Source organism: Xyrauchen texanus, chromosome 20 (assembly GCF_025860055.1).
Source record: "Xyrauchen texanus isolate HMW12.3.18 chromosome 20, RBS_HiC_50CHRs, whole genome shotgun sequence".
Classification (NCBI taxonomy): domain Eukaryota; kingdom Metazoa; phylum Chordata; class Actinopteri; order Cypriniformes; family Catostomidae; genus Xyrauchen; species Xyrauchen texanus.
In genome coordinates this window covers 16,898,712-16,909,978 of record NC_068295.1, presented here as the reverse complement: position 1 = coordinate 16,909,978, position 11,267 = coordinate 16,898,712, and the positions used below count along the sequence as shown (strand labels likewise).

Sequence of the window (11,267 nt, the reverse complement as noted above, 5' to 3'; positions counted from 1 at the left end):
TAATTTGACCATGTGTATATTTGAATAAATAATATCATATGTGACAAATAACTTAAAAGTGATTCTTTGTGATATGTGCATAATTAAGATAACATGAATCATATGGAGATTGAATATGACTATATAAATTCTCTCAGCCAATAGAATGGCTTTATGATCCAAGGAGGGCGTGTCGTGTAGTGGGTGTCCTGGTAGTCGCGACGCTAACAGATACACTTGATTTCAGCAGCGGTGTGAACACGAATTTACACCTGAACAATGACAGTGAGAAACTTTAACAGCAATTTAATTGAAATACTAGTAAATAGTAAAATGAGGAAAACTATTCATGGCCCTCCAATTTTACAACGATTGAAACTCCAGCATAAAATTAACGGTAGAACACGATTCCACAACCCTCCACAAGGTGTCGCTGTGGATTTTACCTTAACCACAGTAGAGCATGTCACACGACATACGCTGCTTGTGTACGGTAGTAGTGAGCAGCTCCGTTAACATTGGACTGCTTCATGCATGTCTCGGTTAATGTGTTTTCAACACTACAGAAAGAATGTTGCAGATGAAAAATCGTTTGAAATATTGCTCTGCTGCCATTGCTGCGAACAGACTTGTTTCTGGAGCGGCTAAGAACCCCGTTGTGTTTATGGATATTGAAGCTGACGGACAGTTAATTGGAAGAATTATTATTGAGGTAAGTTAGGATCTATTACAGCTGAATGGGCATAATGCCATAGTTATTTGTCAAGTAAAACAAATCTAAAAATGTATGGTGCAATGAAAGTAGTGAGGATAAGAAATTATATTCAGACAATAAATATAACAATGCTGTTGCTGATATTAATAGTAACATAATAATAATAATAATAAAATATTACGAAGACAGATGTTTCATATTTAATACATTTTATTTGCAGCTTTATGCTGATGTGGTTCCCAAAACGGCAGGTAAGCCAAATAATTGTTAACACATTACAACAAGGTTCCATTTGGTAACATTAGTTAACATGAACTATCAATGAACAATACTTCTTACGCATTTATTAATATTAGTTGATGTTAAATCCAACAATTTCTTTTACTATATGTTAACATTAGTTAATGCTTGCTCTATGAACCTACATGAACTAACAATGAACAATTGTATTTTTATATTTTACAGCATTAATAAATGCTGTAAAATATATTGTTCATTGTGAGTTCAAGATACCTAATGCATTAAATAATGTTATCAAATGAAACCTTATTGTAAAGTGTTTGCAAAAATGTATTAGTAGTTGTATTATAGGGGCCCAAAATGGCCAGGCATGCAAGTGAAAATGTGGAATGTGATGTGAAGTGTAAAATACTTGAAAAAGACTGTCCTCACTTTTACTATACAGTTTGCATTTGCTCTTTTTTTATTCTTTCAGAAAACTTCAGGGCTCTCTGTACAGGAGAGAATGGCTTTGGATATAAAGGCTCAGTGTTCCACAGAATCATTCCTGAATTCATGTGTCAGGTAGTGCTACTGTTCAGCGTGGCTATTAACTTTCCCATAAGTATTTTTTGTATTGTTTTTTTTTTCATTCATCTATTCATCTTGGTTATGAGTTATATTTTTTGGCCCTAAGGTCATCTAATGACTGATGTTTTGCTGACAGGGTGGAGATTTCACTAATCATAATGGCACCGGTGGAAAGTCTATTTATGGAAAGAAATTTAAAGATGAGAATTTCAAGCTGAAACACACTGGACCAGGTGATGTCACTGCTGCACTGCTGTGTCTTAAAATCAAGTTACAATAATGTACAAATACAATCAATGTTAAATAATTAAACACAAATTATTGTATTGTTCTTGTACATATTCAATACATCATTCATAGTGTTGGTTGGTGAAAGTATGTGAACCCCTAGGCCAAGGGTGGGGAACCCTGCTCCTGGAGGGCCACTGTCCTGCAGTTTAGCTCCAACCCTAATCAAACACACCTGCCCTTAAATTTGCAAGTAATCAAGACCATGATTAGTTTCCTCAGATTTGTCAACTCTGCAGGACAGTGGCCCTCCAGGAGCAGGGTTCCCCACCCTTGCCCTAGGCTAATGACATCATCAAAAGCTAATTAGAGCCAGGAGTTGGCAAACCTGGCATCCAATTAATGAAACAAGATTGGAGGTGTGGGTTAGAGCTACTTTGACTTAGGGCTGGGCGAAATTATATCTCAATATTTTTCAGCCTATTGACAATATTCGATATACATTTACATTTATGCATTTGGCAGACGCTTTTATCCAAAGTGACTTACAGTGCATTTATTACAGGGACAATACCCCCCCCCGGAGCAACCTGGAGTTAAGTGCCTTGCTCAATGACACAATGGTGGTGGCCGTGGGAACCAGCGAACCAGCGACCTTCTGATTACTAGTTATGTGCTTTAGCCCACTACGCCACCACCACTCACGATATACATCTCTGTAATTATGTATTTGCTCTAAAATGGCTAAAAAATAGTTTATTTTAAATCAGAGAAGCCATTATTTCATCCAAACAAGTTTTTCATTAAATAACACAAGGGAGAATGAAATAATTTTATTCATATGCACATTATATTTCATTTAAAATGATACATATCTTAATAAAAAGCATTATATAAAATATTAATTATTTAAAATATCCTTCAAATGTATTTTTACTAATACATTTTTGTGAATGAACATCTGCTTCACTGACTTATTTTTTGAAACCCCAGTTGAACATTGCATAATACTAAATTATTACTGTGGGACACGTCTGGGTTTTTTTTATTATAATATAATGCTGAATTGTCATTAGCATTCCGATTAGTATATTTGCATTATACAAAAGTAATATATTTCTGTCCTTTTTACTTTACCTTTACCTCACACCTAGGGCTTTTATTTTGACACCAAAAGTGCTGTCGTTTTTACTTCAACTTCAAAAGAAGCTTTTAATTTGACATAGAAAAGTAATGTTTATTTGACAGTTTACAATGTTCTGCTTTTCCTGAAAATCTGTAGTCATCTCCTTTTCTGTTATACAATGCCACATTTGTATATTTGTATAATATCTTGTTGCAGTTACTAATGTTTGGAATTGCATGAATGCTTGAACCTGCATTACTTTGATTTCACAATGCACCTGAACTGGTCTGAGAGCAAGCGCATAACCGGTTTGTTGTGAATCACACACAGACCATGTTTATCTGTCTTTAAATCACAGCCTTTTGTGGAATAATTATCCCATATGACCATCTCACCATTCCGATATTATTTTGATTAATTGTGCAGCCCTGAAGGATCGTGAAATTAGTCTACTGATGCGCTCTTTCTAAAAATGAATGGCCAAATAAAAGCACATTAAAATCATTGCGATATTTACGATAACGGTAAATTTGACATTATCAGCAAAATTATCTCGATTTTATCATTCATATTCTATATATCGCCCAGCCCTACTTTGACTTATAAAAAGCACTCATACATTTTGAGTTTGCTATTCACAAGAAGCATCTGCACCTGCTGACCTGGACCATGCCTCACAAAAAAGAGACCTCTGAAGACCTAAGATCAAGAATTTTTGCTTTCCATAAAGATGGGAAAGGGTCACAAAGTTATCTCAAAAGCTTAGATATTAATCTGTCCACAGTTTGACCAGTTGTCTATAAATGGAGACGAATAAGTACTGTGGCTACTCTCCCTAGAAGTGGCCATCAAGCCAAGATGACTCAAAGGGCACTCTGCAGAATGCTCAATGAGGTAACAAAAAACACTAGAGTGACAGCTAAAGAATTGAAGGAATCTTTGGAACCGATTAACATCTCTGTTCATTAGTCTACTATATGGAAAACATTAAACAGGATTGGTGTCCATAGCAGGACACCACAAAGGAAGCCACTGCTTTCCAACAAAAACATTGCTGCATGCCTGAAGTTTGATAAAGACCATCACGACACTCCTCAACACAACTGGGAAAATGTTTTGTGGACTAATGAAACTGTGACAGGGCGGAGGGCTGAGTCATGATTTTACACACCCGGACCCTTATCAGGCAAATTAAGCCTCCGAAAGGGATAAAGGCCGAGTGCGGATAGTGGTGCGATAGAGAAAGAGATAGTTTACGGGCAGCTGACTGTCGTGTATTGATGTTTGTGTCTTTTGTTTAAGTTTTTCATTAAAATATTATTTATATTGTCAAGCCGGTTCTCACCTCCTCCATGTACAGAAACTAAGGTTGAATTGTTTGGGAAAAACACACAGCACTATGTATGGTGTAAAAAGGGCACCGCATACAAACTTGAAAACATCATCCCAACAGTGATGTACGGTGGAGGGAGCATCATGATTTGGGGCTGCTTTGGGGCCTGGACTGCTTGCCATCATCAAGGGAAAAATTAATTCACAGTTTATCATTTCCATCCGCAGAACTGCCCCTCAGTGCATGTTTTTGGATGGAAACGCTTTGTTGATGAGAGAGGTCAATAGAGAATGGTTTGAACTAGTTTATGGTAACTCAGATAACTGCTCTGTACAATTGGGTGAGAAGAATAGCACCTCAGAATGTTATTCTGAGATGCAGGTTGGCGCTGTTTTGGTGGCACGAGGGGGACCTACACAATATTAGGCAGGTGGTTTTAATGTTGTGGCTGATCTGTGTATATTAATGCAGAAAACCAGCTAATTCCAAAGGGTTCACATAATTGTTCTTGCCACTGTTGAAGCCTTTAACTTGACATGCAATTATTTTTGCACTTTATATGTATGCATTTGCTGTGAGATTTTATCTAAAGCAACTTAAAGTTAATTCAGGGTATACATTTTATCCATGCAGCCCCTGGTTATTGAACTCATGACCTTGGCGTTGCCAGCATCATGCTCTGCCAGTTGAGCTACAGGAATGTTATGGGATACTAAGACAGCAGTAATTCAGCGAAACATTAAGGCACTGCCACAACTATATTAGTTATATTATGTATATTATGTCAAAATGTGCAAAAACTGAACATGTATATCTGTTTAAGACCACAAGGTGGTGCTATGGCTCCCTCAGTTCCTGAAACAGATTTTGTAATCTTCAAACAAATGACCTACTTTCCAGGCGAGTCAAAGCCAGTGTACCATAGGGCATTTTTGTTGCCAGGGCGCCCCTGCACCAGCAAACCCTCTTGATAGTTTAATATGGGCAAATAGTGTTGGGTTGTGCAATACATAACTGGATGTAATTGAAGTAGAGAACCGTAACTTACCTAAGCCAGATGTTTTCTTTCATCCAGTACCCCCTGCTGCTTTTCAAACTGTTCTTTATTCATTGGTTGTTATTGTGGAACTGTTGATCATTAGATTTTCCCTGAATCTAAAATTATTATATTATTCAAAATGACAAATTTGTCTATAAAAAGTATTGTGGAATACCGTAAGCCAGGAGGTGGTCTGATTCTGTCTCTCTCTCTCTTGCAGGTGTATTGTCAATGGCAAACTCTGGGCCAAACACAAATGGATCACAGTTTTTCATCTGCACTGCAAAAACAGAATGGTATGCCTGTGGAGGGGTTATTTGTTTAATTATTACCCATTCTGACTGTCTTTATTGTTTTTATGTGTTTGATGTTCATGTCATTCTCCCTCAGCCTTGATGACAAGCATGTTGTGTTTGGTGAGGTCAGAGAGGGCATGGAGACCGTCTATCTAATGGAGTCTTATGGCTTACATGATGGAGGAACTGTAAAGAAGATTGTCATTACAGACTGTGGAGAAATCAAGTGATCGGGAAGAGTTCTGAAAGAGTTTCACTACTGAAACTTCTGAAAGTATTGTGATATGAAAATTGTACTACTGTTAGTACTTTTGGAAGATTGACATGTCCTGCGGTGTGACATGAATCTAAAAATATTTTAAACGGCATTATGTTAATTATTTATAATTACTATGCATGCATCATTTATTGCCCCATATTCATTGTGAGACTACATGGAATATTTGTTCTTTTAGACATTCATTTGACCATTTAATATAAAAAGGTGATTAAAAATGTTCAAAAATTAAATGAAATGACCAGTAACAGCATCTAAAATATACACTTCTTCTCAGGGATTTGCCCATATAATCGATTAATCAAGTACTTGCTCAGCTTTAAATATTCGACTAGTAAAATTATTACTTAAATATTACCATTTAATTTGTCTTTTTGCCTTTGCCTGAAGTGGGCAACATTGAAACTGCTTCTCTCACTTAAATCTTGACGATTAATCGAGTACTCGTTCAACTTTAAATATTCGACTTGTAAAAACACTTCATTTTTTTTTATCTAGATCTTGTTGTTTATGCATATGCTCATTTTTTAAAATAAGAAAAACAGGTTATAAATTTGAAGGTTGAACTTAACTATGTGATCGATTACTTGTTTCTTTATGTGTTCGAGTACTCGACTACAAAATTACTCGAAATGCCCATTCCTACTTTTTCTCATACATTCAAATAATATTTAAACTTACATTTTTATGTTAATTAAAGAAAAGGTCCATGGAAGCTTTTTGCGCCAACTAGCCATATATTGTAAGTTATTAATGATTATTTCATATTATTGATCATTTTCATTAATGATTAATTAAGAAATTTTATGCTTACTAAGTAAGTGTGATACTAATTAAATATAGTTGTTACTTACTACACAAGCTTATGGGTCAAATGGCATGGGGAAGTATATAGTTAAAAATTAAAAACTTTATGAAGATTGTTTACTTTCTAAGAACTAGTCCAGAAAAACCCAGGAGGTATTTTAAATAAATAAATTACATATGAATCTGGTTGTGACATATGGAATTTCTTTCAGGATATTTGTATCCTGTGCCCATTTAATGACTTAAGGCAGTTTTCCAGATGAGGGCCGGCTACAACAGCAGCAGTATATAGTTGCGTGGCATGCTTTTTAAATCTACCAGAGAATGATCCCAAGCCTTTTTTTAGACTATCCAGTGACAAGATTTCTTGTCCCCTAAAGCAGGATGTGACATCCTGTTTGGCTAAGAAAAATCTCCACCTCAAAAGTGGAACTTTTAACAGGAATCTCCACATTAACATGTACATGTTAATAAAACACTAATGTTGATTGTGGAGACTTTTATAAAGCTTTTCTAAAGATTGATAAAAATTTTGAGAGCCATTAGCTGTATCAATTCTGCTGTGCAAACAAAACTACCCATTTTGTCAAAATTGAGATATGACTGTAATGGGGCCTCTTAAATGATCATTTCTTGTGACAGATGGTTTTGGCTCAACTATGCCCAGATTAATGTATATACCAAATTAGTGCAATACCGTGTGTGTGTGTGTGTGTGTGTGTGTGTGTGTGTGTGTGTGTGTGTACAACACATTTGGGTGGACAATCAAAAAACTTTGTAGGGCAGAATCGACATTCACTTACCCTGAAATGAAAACGAGCACTCAGTGGCGTGTAGGTGTAGCTTATCACAGTAATGCCTTATGAAAGTAAATTATGAACCTTTGTGGAAAAACAGTGCTCACTCCTAAATGAAACCATATGGGGTCTGAACTCACAACTGGTTTGTTTGACTTCTCAGATTGCAATGTTGCTATAGAGACATTCTCATTCTGTTTAAGTCTGCATTGTTGCAACAAACTTGATATAATTTGGGCCTCCACCCTCTTGTGAAGTTTAAGGGATTTGAAATGTGTAGGCCAATTACTTAAAGTTGGCTTCAAGAGAAAAGCCAGCTCCATTGCCAAGTACGACCATACACATACAGCCCTTAAATGTTTACAATCGTTAAAAGTAATTAGATCAAGACTGAAAAAATACACATCTGCTGTTGCAAAGATGAGGCAAATAGTTCACGGAGATCTCTAAACTTAAAGAAACGCTCTTCAGCCCTTTCAACAATAATTTAACCTAATATCAGAATGACAAGTGTTCCCCAAGGCTTCAGACTTAGTGTTCAATTACACAAGAGGACCGTATCTAAATAATTAATAAGTCCATACTGCCTTCAGCATGACTGATTTAAAATGGACTGAGTTTCCCAACACCCAGAGATGTGCCAAGTGTGTTGCAATCCAAAAACAGCCTGTACATACATTTGGGCCAAACTCAACTGAAATACACAGGAGAAAGAAATAAAACCTCAAAGTCTTGGTTCATTTAGAGTCCATGTTTTAATTGAACAAACTTCTAAAAGCACAGTCTTCAGTTTTCCTAACTATCAAATAAGGCACATATCGGAATGCCGTTTCATGGACACTGAGCAACAGATTTTGATCTCTCTTCACTTTCTAATATATTCCTTCTTCAATCCTTTCTGTTACTCGGTCCAATCCAATATGATCCACATGACAAATATTATACAGACATTATAAACATTAATTTCTAATTTGTCACATGAGAGTTAAATCAGTACATTCAGTAACTTGGTACTGGATTAATGGTTTTGGTTATCCTAGTAGTGAATAAAGGCATTTATTATTGACTTACTATTAGAGAGACTTATTCTACAAAAGATATCTCACCAAAAATTAAAAATGAATAAGAATACATTGCACAATTACATTTCTTGAATCGTTTAAAAAAAACATGCACATGCAAACTTCAGTCCCACACTTGTTTGAAAAAAAACAAAAACAAATCTTAGATATTTCCATTTTTACAAATTAAAAAAACATTTCAACATCATTCCTGGACTTGGCAGTAACTGGAGACATGGCTAACTACAGCTCACAGTTTCATACAGTATGGGCCTAATTTACTATAACATTTAGTAAATGTAAAAGGTTTGTAAATGCAATTCAGCAATATGGTCGATGGAGCTAGTCACATCTTTTGCTCTTTACCCCACTCCTTTGTGTAGAATAAACATCTCAGTAAAAAAGGCCCTATGACAGTGTGCGAGGCGTTCTCTAATATGTTTCTACCATGTTAGAACAAATGTGTTACAACTTTCCTATAACTGCAATTCAAAACAATCATGCTGTATAGCAGACAGTAATTCTAAACACACATGTATGCTTGTGATAGGTTACTATATACCAATAACATCTAAAACATCAAAACACAAATAAAATGGCTTGTAAGGGCATAATAATTATGTACCAACTTTTGAATAATATTCTATGTAGTCATCACTATTTTCTTCATAGAGTAGCATTTGTTGCATATTTTATACAAAAAAAGAATTGAACTGTTAAAAAAAAGAACAAAACCCTTCCATAAATATTTCTGTTGGATATAACCAAAGATTATTGTAATACAAAACAACAAAAGAAAGAAAAAAAAAACAACTCCCAGCTCTTTTGCATCTCAGAAATTTGCCCTTTTTCCACATACAGTTTTAATATTGCATCATAACATTTGAAAGAGCTAACTTGATAATGATGGCAATCGAATATATACACAAAATACTTTAATATCTTTGTAAGGGAAAAAACATATTGTCTGGATATCAAATTGCTCCAAAATCTTCATTTTCTAAATTGTTTCCAAAATACACATACCTTTAATATAAAATAACATATAAAACTATAAAAGTCAAGTATATGTTTTTCAAGACAAACACATGCACAAAAAAAAGCACTTTGTAATTACTTAGTTTTAAATGCATGTACATACCACAAGCTCTGTCTTTCTTTCAATAAAGCAGAGACAAAAAACATACTAGGACACTAAATCAGGGGAAGCTCGCAACAAATAAACAATAATCTCATTTGTGGATATCTGTCTTCAACATTTACAAAACTCAGGCTGGTTATCATTAAGTCAATGAGGAAATCTGGAAACAGTTTTTGTATATAGTGCAATGCAACTATTTTGAACTAATAAAGAGAGTTTTATAATAAGGCCTTGATCGACGGTTGTGCATTAGATCATCTATTCAGGTTGACATAACTAAAAAAATAAAAGAAATGAATCCTAAAGATGCAAGGAAACCATTACAAGTAAAAGCTATGGGCGATCATTCATTTTACTGGTTATTTACATTACGCCGTTCATTATGGTGTTTATCAAAAAGTAGAGTAACTCATTCCAGCCTAAATGAGGCTTGTAGTAAACCTTGGCATGTAAGAATGTAAGCACAATGGAGCTATTAGCAACACCAGAACACTGTGAAAAATACAGTTACTAAGAAACAATTATGGTGTTCTGAGAATAAAGAAGCGTCAACTTACAGAGACAGCCTTGATCTTTATTCAACAGTGATCTAGCGGATGATGGTTTGTATGAACTTACCATAAAAATGGCAAAATCATACTGTAATGTCTCCAACTTAATTACTGAAGCAAAAAGAATAATTACCTGGTTTACATTTTCAGCCATCCAATCTGTTCCAATCCTTGGATGACTTTTCATGAACAAACCGTGCTACTCAACTAAGGCACTAGACGTTCCCTTCTGACAAGATTAATATCAAACTGAGTTTGAAACATTAAAGAATATTCAGACAATACAAAATATGTGGACTGCAAAGTTAAGTAAACATTTATACACATTGCATTTACCATGTAAATGCATTCAACTTCATATTTACATCTATGATTAACAATGCTATGACCTCAATTAGAAAAGTTCTCACAAAATCTGCATTTTACCATCCAAACATGAAAAGCTACATTTAATATTAGGTGATCCTGGGTCACAGTCAAATATGACCAATTAGTACTTGATGTAAGCCATAACAAGAGGTAAATGGCACAAAGTTGAGCTGTTTTATCCTGTAGACACTTCCTTCCATCCAAATGTTAACGTGCTCCCATCATAATGCTCTCAAATACATCTGACTAATCAAATGTACCCAAAGTGTTTTCAGATTACATCTCTAAAGACTCTTCAGCTTTACTTACGTTATCCTTCTTTTCCCTTTACAATCATGTATCGTCCACTCAAACAGAAAATATTTCCCAAAAATCACAGTATAAACGGAGTGTAATTCAACTTTTGCCAGTCAACAGTTATGTTTGCAACTAATGCATAGACATTAGGCAATGCTTAAAGGGATAGTTCACACAGAGTAATTATAATTTACTTACCGACAAGTTGTTCAAAACCCATATGACTTACTTCCTTCTGTGAAACACAAAAGATGTTAGTTAGAATGTTGTACCATTTACTTTCATTGCATCTTTTTTTCTTCTGCTCCCCATTTAATGAAAGTGAAGGGTGACTAAGCCATAGAAGAAAATAAGTCATTTGGAACAACATGGGTGATTTAATGATGACAGAATGTTAATTTGGGAAGGTTTGGATGAGCTATCCCTTTAATAAAACCAAAA

At 35.0% G+C, this 11,267-nt stretch overlaps 1 protein-coding gene across 1 annotated transcript; it reads left to right on the top strand.

Annotated features, from left to right (window-relative positions):
* The first annotated feature begins 478 nt into the window (after positions 1-478).
* LOC127660510 (peptidyl-prolyl cis-trans isomerase A-like) lies at positions 479-5,759 on the top strand. Its single transcript, XM_052150793.1, has 6 exons — positions 479-691; positions 915-945; positions 1,410-1,498; positions 1,641-1,737; positions 5,451-5,526; positions 5,621-5,759. Exons 1-6 carry the CDS (start codon positions 551-553, stop codon positions 5,754-5,756), a joined length of 570 nt encoding a protein of 189 aa, XP_052006753.1. The 5' UTR covers positions 479-550; the 3' UTR covers positions 5,757-5,759.
* The last annotated feature ends 5,508 nt before the right edge of the window (positions 5,760-11,267 follow it).